The sequence below is a fragment of the Leucopleurus acutus genome (genome assembly GCF_964270905.1).
Source record: "Leucopleurus acutus genome assembly, chromosome: X".
Lineage (NCBI taxonomy): Eukaryota > Metazoa > Chordata > Mammalia > Artiodactyla > Delphinidae > Leucopleurus > Leucopleurus acutus.
In genome coordinates, this window is record NC_139148.1 from 97,025,997 (window position 1) to 97,053,030 (window position 27,034).

The 27,034-nt window shown below is 37.9% G+C and overlaps 1 protein-coding gene across 1 annotated transcript in view; it reads left to right on the top strand.

Annotated features, from left to right (window-relative positions):
- ALG13 (ALG13 UDP-N-acetylglucosaminyltransferase subunit) overlaps nucleotides 1-15,736 on the top strand; it is a 74,734-nt gene extending 58,998 nt beyond the window's left edge. Inside the window, 3 exon segments of the mRNA XM_082864773.1 lie at nucleotides 1,407-1,447; nucleotides 3,208-3,391; nucleotides 14,856-15,736. Coding sequence (XP_082720899.1) covers nucleotides 1,407-1,447; nucleotides 3,208-3,391; nucleotides 14,856-15,118 — 488 coding nt within the window. The 3' untranslated portion in view covers nucleotides 15,119-15,736.
- Nucleotides 15,737-27,034: the final 11,298 nt, after the last annotated feature.

A 27,034-nucleotide genomic window follows, 5' to 3' on the forward strand; every position in this document is an offset into this window, starting at 1 on the left:
GTGTATAATTCAGTGCTTTTTAGTATATTCACAAATTTGTACAACCATCACCACTGTCTAATTCCAAAATATTTTCATCACCCCAAAAAGAAACCCTGTACCCATTAGCAGTTACTCCTCATTCTCTCTGACCCTGGCAACTATTATTCTGCTTTCTTTTTTTTTTTTTTTTTTTTTTTTACTATTCTCTATAGATTTGCCTGTTCTGGACATTTCATGTAGATGGAGTCATACAATATGTGGTCTTTTGTAGGCTGGCTTCTTTCATTTGGCATAATGTTTTCAAGGTTCATCCATGTTGTAACATGTATCAGTATTTCATTCTTTTTTTCGGCTGAATAACATTCCATTATATAGATATACCATATTTTATTATCTATTAGTTGATGGGCATTTGAGTTGTTTCCACATTTTTGCTATTGAGAATAATACTGCTATGGATTTTTTGTGTGGATGTATGTGAATACCAAGGGGTGGAATCCCATGCCATTTGTGGATTTACTTCCTGCTGTTACCTTTTCATATTCTTTAGCTTGAGCATTACGCTTTATACTATATTCCCATGTAATAGTCAAAATACAAGCGCATTCTTTTAAAGTGGCGGTAAATACATTTGTATGTACTGGGAGTCTCCAACTTAAGAAAGAGGGGTTTTCTGAGAGTTTGTTTGTTAGTGGAATCAAGTTACATTATCTTATTTATAAGAATATATGTGAATCCTAGGTCAATCAATAAAAGTATATTTAGAGATATACTTGAAATGCTAAGGCTATTCCCTCTTCTCTCATACATCTACTTTTTGTTCATTTGTAAAGTACTTTAAAGTTTTGTGTCTGAAGAAATTTTATCACCTTACGGTATAACTTATTTCGAGTTACCTTGCTCATTGCCTCCTCTTTTTGGAGTCCTAGTGGTGGTATGTTAGTCATGTTAAATAAAGACAAGGTGAATTGTTTCAAACAGTGCTAGTTATCTTAGTAGACATCACTAATCTTGGCATTTGTAGAACATTAGTTTGTACTATGTATTAGCTCTGAAGACCAACATGATTGCTTTTGTAGTAGATTTGTATTAAAGTAAAATTTTAGTCTTGAGACAAGCAAGAAAATGCCTTTACTAGAGTCTCTCTAAATATTTGCAGAGTAGTATTCCTGTAACATCTGTCTAATATTAAGAATAGAAATAAAATCTGTATTTGTTGATTAAACCTTCTTGGCTCAGAAAATGATCTTAGCTATAGTGATAGGTAAATGGTCATTTACTATAAGGTAGAATTGAGGGTAGTGTTGATGTGGGAAGACAACATTTGTTGTATCTACCTTAATACTGAAAGAGAAGAGCTTTTAAATGGTAAGTTTTAATTGTTTATGTCATCTAGTCACTAAGATTTAAATTTTTAATTTTAGATGCAAAAGTTTTGCAGTACTATTTCAATCTGGGATTGCAGGTAAGAGTCCTGTTAAAATTGCTTTGATTAAAAAAAAAAACAAACCTCTAACTTAAAAACATAAGCCGTTTTGATAATCAGACTCTTGAACCTTAAAACCCAAGAGCACTATGAGGGACCTAAAAGATTTATTTCTGTCTTTATATCTCTGAAGATGACACAGGTCAGTTTTCTACTTTAACCTCCCAATACTTCAGTTTCTCTTATAAAAGAGTTGTAAACTGTCATGAGTGGGGGCCCTGTGAAGTACAACTTCAGCATATATTGGCCTCCATATTTAACATCATATGCCAACCCTTCACTATGTTTTTCTATCTCGAAATAACAAATGGATTATTTATCCTGTTTACTTAAAACATTTTTGTGGCTATTTCTGCATTTTATGTGAAAAGTAATCCGACTAATTCAAAGACATTTAAAGAGCAGTATTATTTTTAAAGCACTTATGTGTTCATAGATATTTGCCAAACACTGATTTTTACCACTTCCCTGAGTTGTAGAAAGGGAGTACTGACAGATATCTTAATATCACTGAAAGGTGTCTCTGATTTCAGGTAAGAGCTCTTTTACTTTATACTTTCAGGGATCATTTTCCCCCTGAAACACACTTCTGATATAATAAGATGACACATTTTCTGAAAAGGAATGATGCATCTTAAGATTGGCATATGACATAGTAAACCAGATAGTCTCCTGGATAATACTCAGATTTTCCAAGACACTGATTTCCCTAAAACATTGGACATATCATTTCCAGAAAACTATCTTTACTGACTGGCACACATTTATAATTTAAGAGTAGTAGAGTGGGTTTTTGTTCTCTGAGACTATATTTCCTAAATGCAGTTTCAAGAATTGAAAAAATAAAGTGCTTGCCCCTTCAGTTATGTTTGTTTATTATAGTCACCTGTGGAAACAAGGTGGAGGCAGTTTATTATTTGTTTATTTTTAGTATTTTTGTTTGTTTTAAATTTAAGTATAGTTGTACAACATTATACGTTACGGGTGTACAGTATAGTGATTCACAATTTTTAAAGGTTATGCTCCATTTATAGTTATTATAAAATATTGGCTGTATTCCCCGTGTTGTACAATATAGTCTCCTATATTTTACATCATGGGAATACAAGGAAACGTAGAATAGATATTTTAATATTTTCTAATATTAAAAGTAATAGCATCCATTATGGTGCATATGGAAAATACTAATGTGTAAAGAAAACCAAAATCACCTGTATAATCACTGTATACTTCGGTATATTTCCTTACAGCTTATTTATTTATTTTATAAAATGTGGACTATGCTATGTAATTTTGTAAACTTTTAAGTTAAACAATATGAACACTTTTTCCTTAAATATTTGACACCATGATTTTTTTTATTGCCTGTATTTTATTCCATCATGGATATATCATAATTCATTCATCCAGTTTCTTGTTGTTGAATATTAGGTCGTTCATTTTTTTTGCCTTTAAAAACAATGCTATAACAGACACCTTTGTATACAGATCATTGTGTATATCTCTAATTTCCTTAGGGTGCTTTCCTAAAATAATTCCTAGGTCCACGTATGAGATACAGAGGCTGCGAAAGATCTTAAAGTTGTTATAGAGAATAGATTTTCTAAATGTCATATCATTTAGTTCAAAAGTCATTGTTATCCCACCTGGAAATCATGGCCCAACTTTTTTTTTCAGTGAAGAATGGTACTAGTTTAAGAAAAGGAATAGTAAAGTGTTTTTTCCCTTTCTTGCCCAAGTGCTATCACCACAGCTTGTGGCACTCCATGGTCTGTATGCCACAGATGCAGGAGCAGCAGCAGCTTCATGTAGAGAATTATCCAGTCTGTACTGAGCCGTCACCTCTGGTGAATCAAACCATTCCTCAATTATACAGTGAGGTGGGGAGACGAGATGGCACACAGGCAGATGTATCAGCACATGGTAAGTATGTAATGAGATTTCCCTGCAAGAAAGACAATTGGATTTTATTGTGTGTAATTTAATAATAGCCTTCAGATATTATACTAGACCAGCATTTCTTAAAGCATGGCATGTGAACCTTTTGGGGTCCCTGAGACCCTTTCAAGGGATCCGTGAGGCTAAAAGTATTCATCATAATACACGGATTTTGTCCCTTTTTGCTGTGTTAGATTTGTATTAAGGGTGCAAAAATCAGTGGCGGGTAGAATAGCTGGCACCTAAGCACAAATCAAGGCAGGGGCACAAAACTGTGCTAGTACTTAGTGTCTTCACACTCATGATATAAAAATGCCAGTTTTATTTATTTTGTGTTTGATCAAAGTCATTCTTATTTTACTAAATTTTTATTCTTTGAATAATTGTACTTAGTATTCTGTATGACAAAATAGGAAGTATTCATAAAGCTCTCTGCATACTGACGTATAGTGATTAACTTTAAAGAAAAGGGTTGTAAGCTTGAGTTTCGAGCTAAACTAGCTGACTTTTCGTGGAACACTATTTTTACTTGAAAGAGTGATAGACAGACTATGGTTATTCAGACTTGGGGATCCGGCAGACATTTTCTCAAATGAACACCTAAGCCTTATCACTTCGAGAAAAGCAACGGATAGTATTTTTTGTCAAAGATAAAAATTCCAGCACTCAAATACATGTTATCCAAAATTCTAATTTTTATCTACCACCATGAGCTTGACAGCTTCCAATACTTCATTAACTCTTCTAATAAAATAGATGGTGGGGGGCTGTTAATGAATGTGGTGTTTTACATTGTATAATGAAATGTGTCAACATTTGGTAGATCTGTATAACTCAGTGAAATAATATTTTCCCAATTACCAATGTATAATCTTACCTGTGCATGATTTAGTAAAATATCTATCCAAGATGCAAGATAAAACAATGGATTTTAATGTTAACAAAGTATGAAAAGTCCACATTGCTACTGACCTCTAAGAAATTACCACTTACCTAGTTGTGGTGTAGCATCAAAGAATATCTACAATTATCTGAAAAGCCTAATTATTAAGACTTCTCTCTTTTCCAGCTACATATCTGTATGAAGCCAGATTTTCTTCATATATTTCAAACTAAATGTATCATAATAGATAAAATACAGGAGCAGATATGAGAATCCAGCTGTCTTCTCTTAAGCCATACATTAGAGATTGCACAAGTGTAAAACAATGCCACTGGTCTCACAATTTTTGGGGGGGAAAATACAAATTTTTATGGAAAATGAGTTTAACATAATGGCTTTATTTTTACATGAGATAATATTTTTAACTTAGATTAATTCCTAATGTGGTAAATATTGATAGATAGAACCCACATAAACAAAAGCTATTTGGGATCCTCAATTTTTTTTTTTTAAATTTTATTTATTTATGGTTGTGTTGGGTCTTCGTTTCTGTGCGAGGGCTTTCTCTAGTTGTGGCAAGTGGGGGCCACTCTTCATTGCTGTGCGTGGGCCTCTCACTATTGTGGCCTCTCTTGTTGCGGAGCACAGGCTCCAGATGCGCAGGCTCAGTAATTGTGGCTCACGGGCCCAGTTGCTCCGCGGCATGTGGGATCTTCCCAGACCAGGGCTCGAACCCGTGTCCCCTGCATTGGTAGGCAGATTCTCAACCACTGCGCCACCAGGGAAGCCCCATGGGATCCTCAATTTTTAAGAGTGTAAAGGGATCCTGAGACCAAAAAGTTTGAGACCTTTGTGCCAGACCATAAGGATGGTTGCTTTGTCTATAAGTTCACAGTATAATATAGATGGGGAGGCATTTTCAAGGATTTAGAGTAGGATCTTTGGACTGCCCTTCTTAGAATCAGCAGGAGGTAGAAGAAACGATGTGGACTAACCTAACCAAATCTGTTTTCCATTCCAGCAACTGCTACTTGATGGTTGTGATTTTGGCTAAGTTACTTAACCTCCCTAAGCCTGATTTTGTGTAAAGTGGGAAATAATGTATTTTATGATTTTCCAGTGTTGTTATAAGAACTATATGAAACCTTATATGTATAAGTATACTGTTCTGGTGCATGTGAGGAATGTGAATTTTCTTTCTCTCCTCCCTTAAAGAGTATTAATAGTTTTAGAATATTAGCACTATAGAATCTTATTCTTCATGTGGTGGTGTGATGTGGCCCATGGTAATAAAAATGAAAGTATCAACCTTTATTACATTTTTGTTCCATGTACCTTTTATAGAACTATTTTTATTGTAGTAAACATGAGACAGTGCCAGTCTTTACTTCACAAAACGAACGTAAGTTATCCCAAGTAATGAGGGACTCCTTTTTTAAAATATTTATATAGTTACTATAATAAGGTCAGAACAGCATCTATTTATTTCCATTGAAACTGGTGCATGGTAGTGAAAGTGCTGTAAATTTTAAATGATGCTAGCGTGTTCATGACATTCAAGAGATGACACTTAAAAGTTTGGTCTTTTGGGATGGTCTTCAGAGTTTTGCCTTCAAGTATAGACCAGACTGTAAAAACACCGGAGTTTTTAATTGCTAAAATAATACAAAATGGTTATTTGGATGGTGTGTGTTATACTGCAAAACTATTTGACAACGTAATTGTGACAAACTCTTATAAAAACTGAATTGACAAGAATGACTCTAGAGAACGTTTCTTAGTGTAGTCTGTTGATATCTAAATCATCCCAGGAACATAGCGGTCTCCAGGTAGAATACATTTGACACATTGTACATACATTTATATATTTAATTTTTCGTTTTTACTTTTTTTTAACATCTGTATTGGAGTATCATTGCTTTACAGTGGTGTGTTAGTTTCTGCTTTATAACAAAGTGAATCAGTTATACATATACATATGTTCCCATACGTATGTTCCCATATCTCTTCCCTCTTGCGTCTCTCTCCCTCCCACCCTCCCTATCCTACCCCTCTAGGTGGTCACAAAGCACCGAGCTGATCTCCCTGTGCTATGCGGCTGCTTCCCACTAGCTATATACCTTATGTTTGGTAGTGTATATATGGCCATGCAACTCTCTCACTTCGTCCCAGCTTACCCTTCCCCCTCCCCATATCCTCAAGTCCATTCTCTAGTAGGTCTGTGTCTTTATTCCCGTCTTACCCCTAGGTTCTTCATGACCTTTTTTTTTTTCTTAGATTCCATATATATGTGTTAGCGTACGGTATTTGTCTTTCTCTTTCTGACTTACTTCACTCTGTATGACAGACTCTAGGTCCATCCACCTCACTACAAATAACTCAGTTTCGTTTCTTTTTATGGCTGAGTAATATTCCATTGTATATATGTGCCACATCTTCTTTATCCGTTCATCTGTTGATGGACACTTAGGTTGCTTGCATGTCCTGGCTATTGTAAATAGAGCTGCAATGAACATTGTGGTACATGACTCTTTTTGAATTATGGTTTTCTCAGGGTATATGCCCAGTAGTGGGATTGCTGGGTCGTATGGTAGTTCTATTTTTAGTTTTTTGAGGAACCTCCATACTGTTCTCCATAGTGGCTGTATCAATTTACATTCCTACCAACAGTGCAAGAGGGTTCCCTTTCCTGCACACCCTCTCCAGCAATTATTGTTTCTAGATTTTTTGATGATGGCCATTCTGACTGGTGTGAGATGATACCTCACTGTAGTTTTGATTTGCATTTCTTTAATGATTAATGATGTTGAGCAGTCTTTCATGTGTTTGTTGGCAATCTGTATATCTTCTTTGGATAAATGTCTGTTTAGGTCTTCTGCCCATTTTTGGTTTGGGTTCTTTGTTTTTTTGTTATTGAGCTACATGAGCTGCTTGTATATTTTGGAGATTAATCCTTTGTCAGTTGCTTCATTTGCAAATATTTTCTCCCATTCTGAGGGTTGTCTTTCGGTCTTGTTTATGGTTTCCTTTGCTGTGCAAAAGCTTTGAAGTTTCATTAGGTCCCATTTGTTTATTTTTGTTTTTATTTCCATTTCTCTAGCAGGTGGGTCAAAAAGGATCTTGCTGTGATTTATGTCATAGAGTGTCCTGCCTGTGTTTTCCTCAAAGAGTTTGATAGTTTCTGGCCTTACATTTAGGTCTTTGATCCATTTTGACCTTATTTCTGTGTACGGTGTTAGAGAGTGTTCTAATCTCATACTTTTACATGTACCTGTCCAGTTTTAGCAGCACCACTTATTGAAGAGGCTGTCCTTTCTACACTGTACATTCCTGCCTCCTTTATCAAAGATAAGGTGACTGGGGCTTCCCTGGTGGCGCAGTTGTTGAGAGTCCGCCTGCCGATGCAGGGGATATGGGTTCGTGCCCCGGTCTGGGAAGATCCCACATGCTGCGGAGCGGCTGGGCCCGTGAGCCATGGCCACTGAGCCTGCGCATCCGGAGCCTTTGCTCCGCAACGGGAGAGGCCACAACAGTGAGAGGCCCGTGTACCGCAAAAAAAAAAAAAGATAAGGTGACCATATGTGCGTGGGTTTATCTCTGGGCTTTCTGTCCTGTTCCACTGATCTATATTTCTGTTTTTTGCCAGTACCATACTGTCTTGATTACTGTAGCTTTGTAGTATAGTCTGAAGTTAGGGAACCTGATTCCTCCAGCTCTGTTTTTCATTCTCAAGATTGCTTTGGCTATTCTGGGTCTTTTGTTTTTCCATACAAATTGTGAAATTTTTTGTTCTAGTACTGTGAAAAATTCCAGTGGTAGTTTAATAGGGATTGCATTGAATCTGTTGATTGCTTTGGGTAGTAGAGTCATTTTCACAATGTTGATTCTTCCAATCCAAGAACATGGTATATCTCTCCATCTATTTGTATCATCTTTAATTTCTTTCATCAGTGTCTTATAATTTTCTGCATACAGGTCTTTTGTCTCCTTAGGTAGGTTTTTTTTTTTTTACATCTTTATTGGAGTATAATTGCTTTACAGTGGTGTCTTAGTTTCTGCTTTATAACAAAGTGAATCAGTTATACATATACATATTTTCCCATATCTCTTCCCTCTTATGTCTCCCTCCCTCCCACCCTCCCTGTCCCACCCCTACAGGCGGTCACAAAGCACCGAGCTGATCTCCCTGTGCTATGCGGCTGCTTCCCACTAGCTATCTACCTTACGTTTGGTAGTGTATTTATGTCCATGCCTCTCTCTCGCTTTGTCACAGCTTGCCCTTCCTCCTCCCCATAACCTCAAGTCCATTCTGTAGTAGGTCTGTGTCTTTATTCCTGTCTTACCCCTAGGTTCTTCATGACATTTTTTTTTCTTAAATTCCATATATATGTGTTAGCATACAGTATTTGTCTTTGTCTTTCTGACTTACTTCACTCTGTATGACAGACTCTAGGTCTATCCACCTCACGACAATTAACTCAATTTCATTTCTTTTTATGGCTGAGTAATATTCCATTGTATATCTGTGCCACATCTTCTTTATCCATTCATCCGATGATGGACACTTAGGTGGTTTCCATCTCCTGGCTATTGTAAATAGAGCTGCAATGAACATTTTGGTACATGATTCGTTTTGAATTATGGTTTTCTCAGGGTATATGCCCAGTAGTGGGATTGCTGGGTCATAAGGTAGTTCTATTTGTAGTTTTTTAAGGAACCTCCATACTGTTCTCCATAGTGGCTGTATCAATTTACATTCCCACCAGCAGTGCAAGAAGATTCCCTTTTCTGCACACCCTCTCCAACATTTATTGTTTGTAGATTTTTTGATGATGGCCATTCTGACCTGTGTGACATGACATCTCATTGTAGTTATCAAAGGTAAGGTGACCATATTCTATGTTTCTGTTTTTGTGCCAGTACCATACTGTCTTGATTACTGTAGGTTTGTAGTGTAGTCTGAAGTCAGGGAGCCTGATTCCTCCAGCTCCGTTTTTCATTCTCAAGATTGCTTTGGCTATTTGGGGTCTTCTGTGTTTCCATACAAATTGTGAAATTTTTTTGTTCTAGTTCTGTGAAAAATGCCAGTGGTAGTTTGATAGGGATTGCATTGAATCTGTAGATTGCCTTGGGTAGTAGAGTCATTTTCACAATGTTGATTCTTCCAATCCAAGAACATGGTATATCTCTCCATCTATTTGTATCATCTTTAATTTCTTTCATCAGTGTCTTATAATTTTCTGCATGCAGATCTTTTGTCTCCTTAGGTAGGTGTATTCCTAGATATTTTATTCTTTTTGTTGCAGTGGTAAATGGGAGTGTTTTCTTGATTTCACTTTCAGATTTTTCATCATTAGTGTATAAGAATGCCAGAGATTTCTGTGCATTAATTTTGTATCCTGCTACTTTACCAAATTCATTGATTAGCTCTCGTAGTTTTCTGGTAGCATCTTTAGGATTCTCTATGTATAGTATCATGTCATCTGCAAACAGTGAAGCTTTACTTCTTCTTTTCCGATTTGGATTCCTTTTATTTCCGTTTCTTCTCTGATTGCTGTGGCTAAAACTTCCAAAACTATGTTGAATAAAAGTGGTGAGAGTGGGCAACCTTGTCTTGTTCCTGATGTTAGTGTAAATGCTTTCAGTTTTTCACCATTGAGGATGATGTTGGCTGTGGGTTTGTCATATATGGCCTTTATTATGTTGAGGAAAGTTTCCTGTATGCCTACTTTCTAGAGGGTTTTTATGGTAAAGGGGTGTTGGATTTTGTCAAAAGCTTTCTCTGCATCTATTGAGTTGATCATATGGTTTTTCTCCTTCAGTTTGTTAATATGGTGTATCACGTTGATTGATTTGTGTATATTGAAGAATCCTTGCATTCCTGGAATAAACCCCACTTGATCATGGTGTATGATCCTTTTAATGTGCTGTTGGATTCTGTTTGCTAGTATTTTGTTGAGGACTTTTGCATCTATGTTCATCAGTGATATTGGCCTGTAGTTTTCTTTCTTTGTGACATTCCATACCTGGTTTTGGTATCAACGTGACGGTGGTCCCATAGAATGAGTTTGGGAGTGTTTCTCCCTCTGCTATATTTTGGAAAAGCTTGAGAAGGATGGGTTTTAGCTGGTCTCTAAATGTTTGATAGCGTTCACCTGTGAAGCCATCTGGTCCTGGGCTTTTGTTTGTTGCAAGATTTTTAATCACAGTTTCAATTTCATTACTTTTGATTGGTCTGTTCATATTTTGTTTTTCTTCCTGATTCAGTCTAGGCAGGTTGTGCATTTCTAAGAAGTTGTTCATTTTATTGGCATACAGTTGCTTGTAGTAATCTCTCATGATCTTTTGCATTTCTGCAGTGTCAGTTGTTACTTCTCCTTTTTCATTTCTAATTCTATTGCTTTGAGTCTTCTCCCTTTTTTTCTTGATGAGTCTTGCTAATGGTTTATCAATTTTGTTTATCTTCTCAAAGAACCAGTTTTTAGTTTTATTGATGTTTGCTATCGTTTTCTTCATTTCTTTTTCATTTATTTCTGATCTGATATTTATGATTTCCTTCCTTCTGCTAACTTTGGGGTTTTTTTGTTCTTCTTTCTCTAATTGCTTGAGGTGCAAGGTTAGGTTGTTTATTCGAGATGTCTCCTGTTTCCTAAGGTAGGATTATATTGCTCTAAACTTCCCTCTTAGAACTGCTTTTGCTGCATCCCATAGGTTTTGGGTCGTCGTGTCTCCATTGTCATTTGTTTCTTGGTATTTTTTTTATTTCCTCTTTGATTTCTTCTGTGATCACTTCGTTATTAAGTAGTGTATTGTTTAGCCTCCATGTGTTTGTATTTTTTACAGATCTTTTCCTGTAATTGATATCTAGTCTCATAGCGTTGTGGTCGGAAAAGAAACTTGATACAATTTCAATTTTCTTAAATTTACCAAGGCTTGATTTGTGACTCAAGATATGATCTATCCTGGAGAATATTCCATGAGCACTTGAGAAAAATGTGTATTCTGTTGTTTTGGATGGAGTGTCCTGTAAATATCAGTTAAGTCCATCATGTTTAATGTATCATTTAAAGCTTGTGTTTCCTTATTTATTTTCATTTTGGATGATCTGTCCATTGGTGAGAGTGGGGTGTTAAAGTCCCCTACTCTGAATGTGTTACTGTCGATTTCCCCTTTTATGGCTGTTAGTATTTGCCTTATGTATTGAGGTGCTCCTATGTTGGGTGCATAAATATTTACGATTGTTATATCATCTTCTTGGATCGATCCCTTGATCATTATGTAGTGTCCTTCTTTGTCTCTTGTAAGTCTTTATTTTAAAGTCTATTTTGTCTGATATGAGAATTGATACTCCAGCTTTCTTTTGATTTCCATTTGCATGGAATATCTTTTTCTATCCCCTCACTTTCAGTCTGTATGTGTCCCTAGGTCTGAAGTGGGTCTCTTGTAGACAGCATATATATGGGTCTTGTTTTTGTATCCATTCAGCCAATCTGTGTCTTTTGGTGGGTGCATTTAATCCATTTACATTTAAGGTAATCATCGATATGTATGTTCCTATTCCCATTTTCTTAATTGTTTTGGGTTTGTTATTGTAGGTCTTTTCCTTCTCTTGTGTTTCTTGCCTCGAGAAGTTCCTTTAGCGTTTGTTGTAAAGCTGGTTTGGTGGTGCTGAACTCTGTCAGCTTTTCCTTGTCTGCAAAGGTTTTACTTTCTCCATCAAATCTGAATGAGATCTTTGCTGGGTAGAGTAATCTTGGTTGTAGGTTTTTCTCCTTCATCACTTTAAATATGTCCTGCTACTCCCTTCTGGCTTGCAGAGTTTCTGCTGAAAGATCAGGTGTTAACCTTATGGGGATTCCCTTGTGTGTTATTTGTTGTTTTTCCCTTGGTGCTTTTAATATGTTTTCTTTGTATTTAATTTTTGACAGTTTGATTAATATGTGTCTTGGCGTGTTTCTCCTTGGATTTATTCTCTGTGGGACCCTCTGTGCTTCCTGGACTTGATTAACTATTTCCTTTCCCATGTTAGGGAAGTTTTCAACTATAATCTCTTCAAATACTTTCTCAGTCCCTTTCTTTTTCTCTTCTTCTTCTGGAACCCCTATAATTCGAATGTTGGTGCGTTTAATGTTGTCCCAGAGGTCTCTGAGACTGTCCTCAGTTCTTTTCATTCTTTTTTCTTTATTCTGCTCTGCAGTAGTTATTTCCACTATTTTATCTTCCAGGTCACTTATCCGTTCTTCTGCCTCAGTTATTCTGCTATTGATCCCATCTAGAGTACTTTTAATTTCATTTATTGTGTTGTTCATCGTTGCTTGTTTCATCTTTAGTTCTTCTAGGTCCTTGTTAACTGATTCTTGCATTTTGTCCATTCTATTGTCCATTCTTTCTCCAAGATTTCGGATCAACCTTACTATCATTATTCTGAATTCTTTTTCAGGTAGACTGCCTATTTCCTCTTCATTTGTTAGGTCTGGTGGGTTTTTATCTTGCTCGTTCATCTGCTGTGTGTTTTTCTGTCTTCTCATTTTGCTTATCTTACTGTGTTTGGGGTCTCCTTTTTGCAGGCTGCAGGTTCTTAGTTCCCGTTGTTTTTGGTGTCTGTCCCCAGTGGCTAAGGTTGGTTCAATGGGTTGTGTAGGCTTCCTGGTGGAGGGGACTGGTGCCTGTGTTCTGGTGGATGAGGCTGGAGCTTGTCTTTCTGGTGGCACGTCCCTGTCTGGTGGTGTGTTTTGGGGTGTCTGGGGACTTATGATTTTAGGCAGCCAGCCTCTCTGCTAATGGGTGGGGTTGTGTTCCTGTGTTGCTAGTTTTTTGGCATAGGGTGTCCTGCACTGTAGCTTGCTGGTCGTTGAATGAAGCTGGGTGTTGGTGTTGAGATGGAGATCTCTGGGAGATTTTTGCTGTTTGATAGTACGTGGAGCTGGGAGGTCTCTTGTGGACCAGTGTCCTGAAGTTGGCTCTCCCACGTCAGAGGCACAGCACTGACTCCTGGCTGCAGCACCAAGAGCCTTTCATCCACACGGCTCAGAATAAAAGGGAGAAAAAGTAGAAAGAAAGAGAGGATAAGGTAAAGTAAGATAAAATAGTTATTAAAATAAAAAATAATTATTAAGAGAAAACAAATTTTAAAGTAAAACAAAACAAAACAAACCGATGGACAGAACCCTAGGACAGATGGTGAAAGGAAAGCTCTGCAGACAAAATCTCGCACAGAAGCATACACATACTCACAAAAAGTGGAAAAGGGGCAAAATAATATATCTTGCTCTCAACGTCCACCTCCTCAATATGGGATGATTCGTTGTCTATTCAGGTGTTCCGCAGATGCAGGGTACATCAAGTTGATTGTGGAGCTTTAATCTGCTGCTCCTGAGGCTGCTGGGCAAGAGTTCCCTTTCTCTTCTTTGTTCGCACAGCTCCCGGGGCTCAGGTTTGGATTTGGCCCCGCCTCTGCGTGTAGGTCGCTGGAGGGCGTCTGTTCTTCGCTCAGACAGGACGGGGTTAAAGGAGCCGCTGATCTGGGGGCTCTGGCTTGCTCTGGCCGGGGGGGGTGGTGGGGGGGCGGGCGGGAGGGGCATGGAGTGCGGGGCGAGCCTTCGTCGGCAGAGGCCGGCATGACGTTGCACCAGCCTGAGGCGTGCCTGCATTCTCCCGGGGAAGTTGTCCTTGGATCATGGGACCCTGGCAGTGGCGGGCTGCACAGGCTCCCGGGAGGGCAGGTGTGTATCGTGACCTGTGCTCGCACACAGGCTTCTTGGTGGCTGCAGCAGCGGCCTTAGCGTCTCATGCCTGTCTCTGTGGTCCGCGCTGATAGCCTCGGCTCGCGCCCATCTCTGGAGCTCCTTTAAGCAGCGCTCTTAATCCCCTCTCTTCACACACCAGGAAACAAACAGGGAAGAAAAAGTCTCTTGCCTCTTCGGCAGGTCCAGACTTTTCCCCGGACTCCCTCCCTCCCGGCCAGCCGTGGTGCACTAACCCTCTGCAGGCTGTGTTCACGCCGCCAACCCCAGTCCTCTCCCGGCGCTCCGACCGAAGCCCAAGCCTCAGCTCCCAGCCCCGCCCGCCCCGGCGGGTGAGCAGACAAGCCTCTCGGGCTTGTGAGTGCTGGTCAGCACCGATCCTCTGTGCGGAAATCTCTCCGCTTTGCCCTCCGCACTCCTGTTGCTGCGCTCTCCTCCCCGGCTCCGAAACTTCCCCCTCCGCCACCCGCAGTCTCCACCCCCGAAGGGGCTTCCTAGTGTGTGGAAACCTTTGTTCCTTCACATCTCCCTCCCACTGGTGTAGATGTATTTCTGATGTATCTGTGGGGAGGAAGGTGATCTCTGCATCCTACTCTTCCGCCATCTTCCTATATTTAATTTTTTTAGTTAGAAAATTTTCATATTATCTTTTAGTAGCCTGTTTTAGTCACTAATGTTCATATCTAAAGTGCTCCTGCTGCAATTGCTATGATCTTTCTTGGAGTTAATGCTAAATTTCATTTTTGCCTGTAAGAACATCCATTTATGTTGATGTTAAAGAATCTTTGTATATGAAGTGTACTGTATGCTTTCTTTGTTTCAGGTACTTTTCCAAATGCTGACCCTGCATCTGTCCCTCATGGAGCATTCTATTATCCAGTGATGTCAGATCCCTGTGGGCAGCGACCTTTGCCAGGTTTTGATTCCTGCCTTCCTGTTGTGCCAGATTATCCCTGTGTTGCCCCCTGGCATCCAGTCAGTGCAGCATATGTTGGTTCTCAAATTCGTGGTGCTATGAGTCCTGGGCCACTTGCCTATATTGCTTCACCTCCCTCACCTTCTCATTGTGTACCTCAGAATATGTAAGATTCAGCAGTATGATGTGTTCTTGCACTGCCATTTTTCTTATTGTTTGGTTTTTAAAAAGTGTTTTATGTTAGTGTTTAAGTGATTAAGAGTGGTTACTGTTGTATCTGTCTTTAAGATTATTTTACCTTTTGATTTAAAATAGTACTTTAAAATAAAGGAATATTTCTTTGGGTTGTGAATAAGGACATTGAGGTGAATGTACAACTAGCCCCATATCTGAGCATATTTCATTGTATTCAGCTGTTTTCCTGTCAGCCAGCTTGTCAACTTTGTATTAGCTGATGGTACCAATTGATAAATGGAGTAAATCTTACAAACTATTGCCTTGGTTCTGATGTCACACATAATATTAAACCATGCAAAATTGGAAAAACTACTTTTTCCTAGAAAATGAAACAACAAAACCAAGAGCATTTGCTTCTGGGTAACTAGCTTAATATTAAGTGAGAGTGCTCTTCAGGTTTCTTAAGAATTGTCTGATCTGAGTTGTGTTCTATGATATTAATCAGTTCTGAAGGCACATGGTGCTCTGCTTTAGATTTATCCCATGTGCTGTTGTTTAATATTGGATTTATGTAACCATTTTCCTGCACAGTATTGATGTCCTTTGCACATTTAGCAGTAAATAAAAATTAGCATTTAAAATTGCTAAAATGAGTGAGATTTTCTTTTGCTTTTTCATGGCAGCAAAGAGTACCAGACATTTGATTGTTCCCATATGTTTTCCCCCTAGTATTTTGGTTGCCAGAAAATGTGAATTTATAGCATGGATTGGCAGGGTCAGTTGAAATGTTATTTAATCTCAAGACATTGCAATGCATACTACCATATCCAGTTCTTTTCCCTTAAGAATGTCCCTTTAAGTTGTGTTTCTGTTTTTTAAAAAAAAATCTGTTAATTCTCTTAGGGAACTTTAATCTAGACTTACTTTCTCATTGTCCTATATTTCTAATGGTTGTTGAATCTTTAAATTGTTGTTTAGATTTATCTTGTATCTCTTCAGGCCTGCCTTGTCTTCAGCTTTCTGTGAGACACATTTTATAAGCCCTTCTGCCTTCTCCCTTCTCTCTCTTTCATCTACTCAAAGACTACAAGATTTTCTCTATTCATTCAGTTCTCCTCTGAGGGGTAATTCATCATGAATGCTTTGCTCTGTCTCACCTACAAATAGCTATTTTAAAAGTGTTCTTTGGTTGCCGCAAAACCTACTTATATTGCCTCCTTTAAAAGTTATTTATGCTTGTGAACCATTCTGTTCTTTCCCACCTTTCAGCTATACCCCAGGCAAAAAAGAACCAATTGAGACTCAGGGCTCAAGGTGCTTGAACAGGTTAAAGAACTAGAGTGGAATCCATTGCAAAGAAGATATCCTGTCTTCAGTATACTGTTCTCAAGATGATTGATAACAATGAGCTTCAAATCAGTCAGTGTACTAGTTAAGGCTGCTTCGTAATAGACATGGAACTGGGTAGTGTTTTGGTTTTGCATCCTGGATCTTTACAAGTCCTTGCTCTACAAGTTGGCATCTGACAACTTTAATAAAGAAAGATGGGCAACAGTGCACTGATCTTTCTAACAACCTCTGTATTAATGTTTCAGCTTTTTCTCTGCTAACCTCCTGGGTTCTCAATTTGTGCAGCCTACAGATTGTTTTATGTTTAAAGGTTTATTTTAGTCAAGTTTGAAACATGGAACAACCCCTCTCCAACATTTTTCAAATATGCCAGCATTTCTGAAATGTACATAACTCACAGCAAGTGATTGTCCTGTATCTTCAACTGTCAGTGGCTCACTAATTAGCTTCTAAGCAGTGTTTTAGAAGGTTGTAGTCTATCTTGAGAATGTGGATCTGGAAATTGTGTGGTTTTGAGATAAGTACATTTGCCTTAGGCTTCCAGTTGATTTGTTTATTTTTTAAACTTGTAGGTTGCTGCCTTGCCTTGATTTCCATTACTAATTTAATGCAGTTTAATGAGATGCTTATTATTAACTTAAAAACCCAGGATCAACCTAATTGTTGTTACCAGTGTTGAAATCAATGGTATGAATGGTCTGTTTAAATCATACAAGTATAGTCCACTTGTTTATGCTTTACAGTCACACTTCTCTAAGAAATAATCAAGGAGTGAGCCCTGACCCTCCTATTGTTTTGTGAGTTGCGAGGGTGAAGGTAACCTGTACTGCAGCAGAAGTCTGCAGCGGGTTTTTTTTTTGCGGGGGGGTGGTACACGGGCCTCTCACAGTTGTGGCCTCTCCCGTTGCGGAGCACAGGCTCCGGACGCGCAGGCTCAGCGGCCATGGCTCACGGGCCCAGCCGCTCCGCGGCATGTGGGATCTTCCCGGGCCGGGGCATGAACCCGTGTCCCCTGCATCGGCAGGCGGACTCTCAACCAGTGCGCCACCAGGGAAGCCCTGCAGTGGTTTTTGAAGGCAGCTTCTGGGTTAAAAACAAAGTGGTCTTTCTGGTAAAAAACAAAAAACAAAAAACCTAAGACTTAACATGTTTAATCAACCTATAGTATAAGCATAGTGGTAGACTTTTTACATATAACCTCTGTAGTTGCTTTTGATATTACAAAAGACATCTTTGTCTTTTTTTCTGTTGTTATACCCAACTTTCAACCATTGAGAATTGTTGGGGGAAGGAGGATATAAAGGCACTGTGGTTTGTTCTGGACCCTTTACTTTCACCGCCTTCCTGAGATAAATCTGGTTTACACCAAAGGTAGAAAGCTGGATCATTTCCATAGTGAGGAAGAACAATTAGAATTCATTTTTATGCTGTGTATATTTATTCTCAAAGCTAATTGTGGTTTTCTGCCTTGATTAAGAGCAGATGAAAATATTGAATCTGTTTTACTGTTGAAATTCAAGACTTGTGAATTTAAAACATCTTTCATTTCCTTAGAGCCTATAATCAAGGCATAACCTTTTAATTAGCTTTGGAAGTAAAAGTATAAACAAATCATGATTTTTTTATGTGAACACCATACATTCAGAACTTAATTCAGACATAAATCTCCATGAATAATGAAATAGTCCATTGGAGAAGGGTAGGGCATGAACTTAATCTAGATTTTTCTAAATCTGGGTCAAATTTTGTCCATTTTACATGAAATCTCTTTGAGGCCATTTATATTTCCATTTATAATAAAAAATTCAGGAGAACTAATACAGCAAAAGGCAACCTCTTGTTTCCCCCATCTTAGCTAGAATGTTAAATTTCAGTTGGAGCAACTTGATTTAGAACACTTGTCTTCTCTCCTGCCTCAGTCATCAAAGGCAGTTTCAGGGATGTGTGGGGTGCCTGTAGGTGGAAAGATGGAGCTTCAGGAAAGGATGGACCTGAGTTTAGGTAACTACCCTACTGAGTGACTAAAACTGCTTTAGAATGATAAATCTGGGTATCATCTCACAATAATCTGGGGGGTGGGGTTTATAGATGAAGATAAGCTGCATGTTTGTAACTGTTGAATAATAACTGTTGAAGATTGAGTTCATTGTGCTATTCCCTCTACTTTTGTGTTTGAAATCTTTCATAATAGTTGAAGAAAAACTACCTTGGTAACTGGCCATCTGGAGAGGTAATGTTTATAAAGTTAGTAAAAGTTCAGGTTTTTAAACATTTTGCCTTGAATCCTGAAAAGAAACAAGACCTTAGACACACTGTCACATAAGGTTCATAGGTACCCTTGTTAAGATATCTGGGGGTTGGGGGAAGCCTATAGTATAGGCAACTGATTCTTAAAGTCCTGTAATTCTCAAGAATATTCACTAGCTACATGTAAAACTAAATTATATTAAACCATGACATTTATTTATAGTTGAAACTAATTGAGCTGAGTGAACCACTTCAGGTTTAACTGCTTCATTGTTTTCTAATAATCACCACCACCACTTCTGAGTTCACTTTTCTCCTTATGGCTGCCAGAGGGGAGCTTGGAAACCAGGAATCCTTTAGTGTTGAAGAGCTTTTTTTTTTTTTGTCTGGTAGGTGGCTCCTGCCACTGGCTAAACCTTTTATGAGAGGAGGGGTGGAGAGTAATTCTACAATATTGAGATTAAACTGAATCAATTCTTATGAATTCAGGCCAGTCAATGAATAAAATGTTAAGATCATTTTAGCCAAATATTAATAATAGTTATTGATATATTGGTGTTATATAGGTGATCAGTCCCTTCACCTAATCAACTAACAAACCTTTTCTTGCAGATCTTATGGCTTTTTCTAAACTATATAGTACAGCTTTTTCAAATCATTTGCAGAATTATAGAAAAAAAATTCTACCCTAATACTAGGGTATTAAAGTTCTTGACTTAAAAAACCTTTTATTTCCTTGCTGGTGTATTAACCAGATCAGAGTAACAATTTTTATCTTGATAAATTTCAGTTATGCAAGATAAGTTCCAGAGATCTGTTCTACAACTTTGTGCCTGTAGATAACAATACTGTATTTTACGCTTAAAAATCTCTTAAGAGGGTAATCTCATGGTAAATGTTCTTACCACAATAAAAGAAATAAAAGTTCTACCACATATATAGTCCCACAGAAAAACAAACTATATTCAGTTGCTTTGTTTGCATCAGCAGTTGAACTTTGTTTTAATTTTCTTTCATTCTTTTAGCTCTGCTAAAAGAGCTTCAGCTACTCAAGAAGTTTTCTTCCTCCTACTTGTTTTGAAGCATGGTATAGATTTGGCTTTTGTTAACCTAGTTCTGTTCTTTTACTCTCTGCTTATTTTTTCCAGCATTTTATTATGAAAAATTTTAAACATGAAAGTTGAAATAAGTGTGCAATGTACATCTGTATATCCACTACCTAGATCATATAATTAACATTTTACTACACTTAACCTTTTCACATAACCATCTATAAATCCTATTTTTTGATGATTACAAAGAAAATTGCAGACTTAAATACACCTCACCCCTAAACATCTCAGCATGGATATTGTTAACTAGAGTTCAGTATTTGTTAAAGGTTCTTTTTTAAAGGTTCTTTTCTTTTTGAGGTAAAGTTTACATGTGATGAAATGCACAAATCTTAAGTGTTTGATGCAATGAATTTTGACAAATCACACATCTGTGAAACCCAGGCCTTTATCAAGATAGCATTTTCATCACTCCAGAAAATTCTCTCATGCTTTTCCCAGTCAGTCCCTGCTTCCCCGATCCCCGTCCCCTAGGCAACCGCTTTTTCTTCTGATTTTTCTCCTATCATAGTTTGTTTTTTAAACTGTATATAAATGAATCAGAGTATGTGCTCCTTTGTGTAAGGATTCTTCAACATAAGGTATTTGGGATTCATCCATGTTGTATGTGTCAATAGTTCTTTTTATTGCTGAGCAGCATTTCATTGTACAAAAATGCCATTCTCCTGTTGATGGATACCTGAGCCATTTCTAGTTTTTAGATACGCGTGAAGCTGCTATGAACATTTTTGTACAAGTCTTATGAGCATTTGTTTTCATTCCTCTTGGAATTACTGGGTCATAGGTATAGGTTAGGTATATGTTTAGTATGGAAATGAAGGAGATTTTTCCAAAGTGATTGTACCATTTTATACTCCCACCAGCAGTATATGAGAATTCCAATTGTTCATCCCCGTCAGCATTTGGTGGTATTAGTCTTTTTGATTGTAGCCATTCTGGTGGGTTTGGTAGTAAGTGGTATCTCATTGTGGTTTTAATTTGCATTTCCCTATGATTATGTTTAACACCTCTTCACATGCGTATTTGCTAGTTGTATATATTCCTTTTTGAAATGCATTCAAATTGTGTTTTTATTATTGAGTTGTTGGAATTTGCTTATACTGGTTGCACATCTTTTCCAGATATATTACTGCTTTTCAGATTGTTTTATCTAACCAATGTATAAATGTTATACACCCAATCACACTTAAAATAATTAGGCCACACTTAAAATACACCCAATCACACTTAAAATAATCCCTGATGGTGCAGTGGTTAAGAATCCGCCTACCAATGCAGGGGACATGGGTTTGAGCCCTGGTCCGGGAAGATCCCACGTGCCGCGGAGCAACTAAGCCCGTGTGCCACAACTAGTGAGCCTGCGCTCTAGAGCCCACAAGCCACAACTCCTGAGCCCGTGTGCCACAACTACTGAAGCCTGTGCACCTAGAGCCCGTCCTCTGCAACAAGAGAAGCCACCACAATGAGAAGCCCGTGCACCGCAACAAAGAGTACCCCGGCTCACCACAACTAGAGAAAGCCCGCATGCAGCAATGAAAACCCAACATGGCCAAAAATAAATTTATTTTTAAAAAAGGCCATATTTTTCACAGAACTAGAACAAAAAATTTCACAATTTGTATGGAAACACAAAAGACCCCGAATAGCCAAAGAAATCTTGAGAACAAAAAATGGAGCTGGAAGAATCAGGCTCCCTGACTTCAGACTATACTACAAAGCTACAGTAATCAAGACAGTATGGTACTGGCACAAAAACAGAAACATAGATCAATGGAACAGGATAGAAAGCCCAGAGATAAACCCACGCACATATGGTCACCTTATCTTTGATAAAGGAGGCAAGAATATACAGTGGAGAAAGGACAGCCTCTTCAATAAGTGGTGCTGGGAAAACTGGACAGGTACATGTAAAAGTATGAAATTAGAACACTCCCTAACACCATACACAAAAATAAACTCAAAATGGATTAAAGAGCTAAATGTAAGGCCAGAAACTATCAAACTCTTAGAGGAAAACATAGGCAGAACACTCTGACATAAATCACAGCAAGATCCTTGTTGACCCACCTCCTAGAGAAATGGAAATAAAAGCAAAAATAAACAAATGGGACCTAATGAAATTTCAAAGCTTTTGCACAGCAAAGAAAACCATAAACAAGACCAAAGGACAACCCTCAGAATGGGAGAAAATATTTGCAAATGAAGCAACTGACAAAGGATTAATCTCCAAAATTTACAAGCAGCTCACGCAGCTTAATATCAAAAACACAACCCAGGGCTTCCCTGGTGGCGCACTGGTTGAGAGTCCGCCTGCCGATGCAGGGGACACGGGTTCGTGCCCCAGTCCAGGAAGATCCCACATGCCGTGGAGTGGCTGGGCCCGTGAGCCATGGCCGCTGAGCCTGTGCGTCCGGAGCCTGTGCTCCACAACGGGAGAGGCCACAACAGTGAGAGGCCCACGTACCGCAAAAAAAAAAAAAAAAAAAAAAAAAAAACACAATCCAAAAATGGGCAGAAGACCTAAATAGACATTTCTCCAAAGAAGATATACAGATTGCCAACAAACACATGAAAGACTGCTCAACATCATCATTAGAGAAATGCTGTTCAAAACTACAATGAGATATCATCTCACACTGGTCAGAATGGCCATGGTCAAAAAATCCAGAAACAATAAGTGCTGGAGAGGGTGTGGAGAAAAGGGAACACTCTTGCACTGTTGGTGGGAATGTAAATTGATATAGCCACTATGGAGAACAGTATGGAGGTTCCTCAAAAAACTAAAAATAGAACTACCATGTGACCCAGCAATCCCACTACTGGGCATATACACTGAGAAAACCATAATTCAAAGAGTCATGTACCAAAATGTTCATTGCAGCTCTATTTACAATAGCCAGGACATGCAAGCAACCTAAGTGTCCATCAACAGATGAATGGATAAAGAAGATGTGGCACATATATACAATGGAATATTACTCAGCCATAAAAAGAAACAAATTGAGTTATTTGTAGTGAGGTGGATGGGCCTAGTGTCTGTCATACAGAGTGAAGTAAGTCAGAAAGAGAGAGACAAATACCTTATGCTAACACATATATATGGAATCTAAGAAAAAAAAAAGGTCATGAAGAACCTAGGGGCAAGACGGGAATAAAGACACAGACCTACTAGAGAATGGACTTGAGGATATGGGGAGGGGGAAGGGTAAGCTGTGACAAAGTGCGAGAGTTGCATGGACATATATACACTACCAAACGTAAGGTAGATAGCTAGTAGGAAGCAGCCGCAAAGCACAGGGAGATCAGCTCGGTGCTTTGTGACCACCTAGAAGGGTAGGATAGGGAGGGTGGGAGGGAGGGAGACGCAAGAGGGAAGAGATATGGGAACATATGTATATGTATAATTGATTCACTTTGTTATAAAGCAGAAACTACCACACCATTGTAAAGCAATTATACTGCAATAAAGATGTAAAAAAAATAAACATGACTTTAAAAAAAAAAAAAAAAGGCCAGGACTTGCAACTGAGTTACTTGGCTGAAAGTGAAGCTGTTCTGGTATGCTAACCGGTGTTCTGGTGGCCTAAAAGTTAATTAAAATAAAAGGCAAAACTTCAGGAATCTGAATTAGGGGAAAGTTAATTGCTGAAAAGTCCATGACTACAGAAAAAACTTTAAAAGAAATGTCAACTGATAACTTCAGAAAATATTACCCAAATGTACTCAGATTATACTGGCTTAATAATGACCACCTTAACCTCAATTTATGTGTCTTCTCACTGACCCACAGATTGAAACTGCTCTGTACGACATGTATCATTCTTTGGTTACTCAGAAGTTTTCAGGATAAGGCCAGTAAGGTTTGTCAGTGTCATACACCATAGCTTTATAGCTGTATTGGTCCCTTCATGTCATCATCTCAAAGTTCTTTATGAATGCTTATTCAATTTTCTAAATATTTAATACAACTTTGTTTAATGGGAAATATAAAAGAATGATAGTAATAATGTTTATTCTCAGTCATGAACTTTTCAAAATATATTCGACTGTGGAGGTCTCCCTTAAGTGTGTCTGCTGGTTAAATGATAGTGTAAAATCCACTGTTGTTCACAAATGTTTATTAATAATAGATGGCTATAAATGATTATGTTGGAAAAGGGAGGAACAATCACCTTAAATCTGAGCAGCCGTACATTTTGGAGGAAAAAAGTAAATGCTTTATTTTTGTTTATACTGAAGCTAAAGACACAAAATCATTTTATTGTACAAGATTCTTTTTAACACATTTAATGACGACAGTAACTTTGCACTTCCTACAGAAAATATTTAAATAAAAGTAATAGTTACTTAAGGAGGCTTTAGCTTTTAAAATAGTAGTCTGCAAAGCCAAATGCCATTTACACAAACACATTTGGAATTTCCCCTTTTCGTGATTAAGCTCGGGAGATACAATTTTAACCTTAAGTTCAACGCATACATTTTCTGTATGGTGATGTGTGATTGGGGCCTCCAACTAGGCTAAGAAAGTGAATTAAACACTGCCTGTTTTCTAAAAGTATTCTTTATTGTCTAGGAAATGTTGGCTCCAAACTACATTCATTGTTCTGAATAGGTAGAAATTCTTCATCCTCAATTTCAACCTGTTTTTGAGAACTCTTGAATCCTGTGAAGAGTTTAAATAGTGATTCTTGAATCCTACCACTGGTATGCATTCCTATGTTATAAGAAACAGACAAATTAAAATGCTTTCACTTGAGAAGGATGTTTATCCCTATCTGAACTGAAATGTCCTTGAGAAGGTCTTTGTCTTTATAGTTGAAATAAGAGAACATATGGGTTGACTTGTACTATGTTAGAAGAGTAATTTGACCAGTTAAAAATTTTAAGTTAATTTATCAAATTGGATTGCCTTTAACATTAAGAAAAATACAGACTAATGTGTTAACCCTTTGAGCTCCCACAACATTCATTTTAGTGCCATTCGTTCCAATGAATCCTACTAGACACTCAAGAATTCTGACTGCTTCTCCTGCCCAAGTATACTAAACACAGTTATCGCTCTGCTTATTGGACTACAAGCTACATTGCTTTGGTTATTTAAACTGATTGCTTAATATATGTTGTAAAAGGAAGTCCTATGAGATGTGACCAAAAATGGATGAATCTGTACTTCATATAATATGACTGGATCTTATACAGGAACTACCTAGTGTGAACATGTGATTTTCAAATGACCTGAAAATTCAGCTAGCTGTTGCCATCCTCCCATTAGAGCCGCCTCCTACTTCTGTTACCAGAGCTCCTCCTGAATCCAAAACCTCCCCTCAATTTCCTGGGAAGGCCAGGGCTTTTCCTTACTGCCCTTTCTTCCTGCTAACAGTCTAGTTGTCAGAGCCTCTGTATTATAAAGTGTGATTTCTTATGGATCAAATAAGGTTTGGGAAGCCAATAGTGAGTTTACTTACAACATAAGCCATTGGAAGTTGGAATGTGTTTTACTGTTTAAACACAAATATTTCAAGGGTTAAGTCATTATGGTTGTTCCCAAATCAGTGGAGATTCTATATCTAAATATGGTGTTCTTTAATGTTTCCTCCTTGGGAGGCTGTAAACTTATTCCAATAAGGCTGCCACTGTTCCAATCATGTTTGAAACTATAATAGATTCCAGAATTGAAAGAGGAACAAGGCCTCATTTGGGGGTGATGGAAATTTTTGTATCTTGATTTTGGTGGTGGTCCTAGCGGTGTATACAACAGTGAAGACTCACTGAATTGTACACTTTAAATGGATGCAGGTAGTTGTACACAAATTATTCCTTAAAGTTGATAAGGAAAAAACTAGATTCCAAAGAGCAGGTTCAGGTCACTTCACAAACCCCACAAGAAACTGTCTTGGTATTTTATAATTGTGCCTATCAAGGTGCCTATTGTGTGATAGCACTTGAAAAATATTTTTTACCAGAAAAAGTAGAACTCAGCTTGATTGCCCAAATTTTTACCAAATATGGATCTAAAATTAGTTTTGACTGTTTCTAAGAATTTAATCTTACAAGATTACGATTTTCTACGATTGAGGGTATTAAGAGGTTGTATTGTGGATTTTGACCATCCTCCCAAAAGCAGAAGTCCACAATGGTTGGAGTAATGTCAGCATTCGAATATGGGTGCAGCTTAAGGTGACTGCTTTGAAGAACAACATTAATTTGGGCACATTAATTCTGCCATGTTTATGAAAATATCAGTCTCATTTTATAATCTCATTTTATATGTTTATTCTAAATTTTTGAGGCTAAAATATGACATCAGGTACAGAATCTAGCGTTCTTCCATACTACCCTCTCCCACCTCTACCTTTTATTTCCCTTTTCTGTAGGGTTTTGGCAAATTCATTTTATTTCTTAGATAAAATTTGGGGAAATCAGTCCTTCCAGTAATTGGTCATAAGCGCATATTTATAAAAGCCAGTCAGTGATATTGCACAATTTAAAATGTAACCTTACTATGAGTCTGATGTGTTGAATTTAGGAATACAGTGGTCACAAGGTGAGAATGTGCTATGATCTGAAATTCAACCGAAATATAACTCAACCTTTGAAAAATGATTTACAGTTTGTTCAGGGCTAGTTTTCATATACTGTTGCACTTCTGGATTTTGTTGAGGGAGAAATGATGATGTTTTAATCCAGAAACTACATTTAAAAAAAAAGAATCGGGGAATGCCACCTCAGTTTGGTTATCTAAAAAGTTTGACAGTATGGTGGTTTAGCCCTACATTTTAAAGTGCTTATCCGTACTAGTCCGTGCTTTGAAAGCTTTTCCGTTTGCCTCTTTACCACACCATCTAAGTACCTCAAGCACTCCCCACAAAAATCCAAAGCCTCTTTTTTGTCTTGTCATCCAAGGGTCAGTTTTAAAGGTTGTATAAGACCAGAGAACTGTCAAGAGGGTTTCTAGGTTGGAAGGCAATCTGTCGCAATGAGTATTGTGGGGTATGTTGAACATTGTGGCAAAAGACACAATGGCCAAGCCCAGCTTAACTGTACTTGCAAATGGTTGGCTACCATAGGCCAAAATAAAAGGCACACTGCCACCAAGGGTGATGTCTTAGTATGTGCATGTGTTGAAGTGCAGCTCCTGGGATGTTAGGTTGCTCTGGAACCTGCTCACAGATAAAGTCAAAGGGCAAAATACTCTGCACG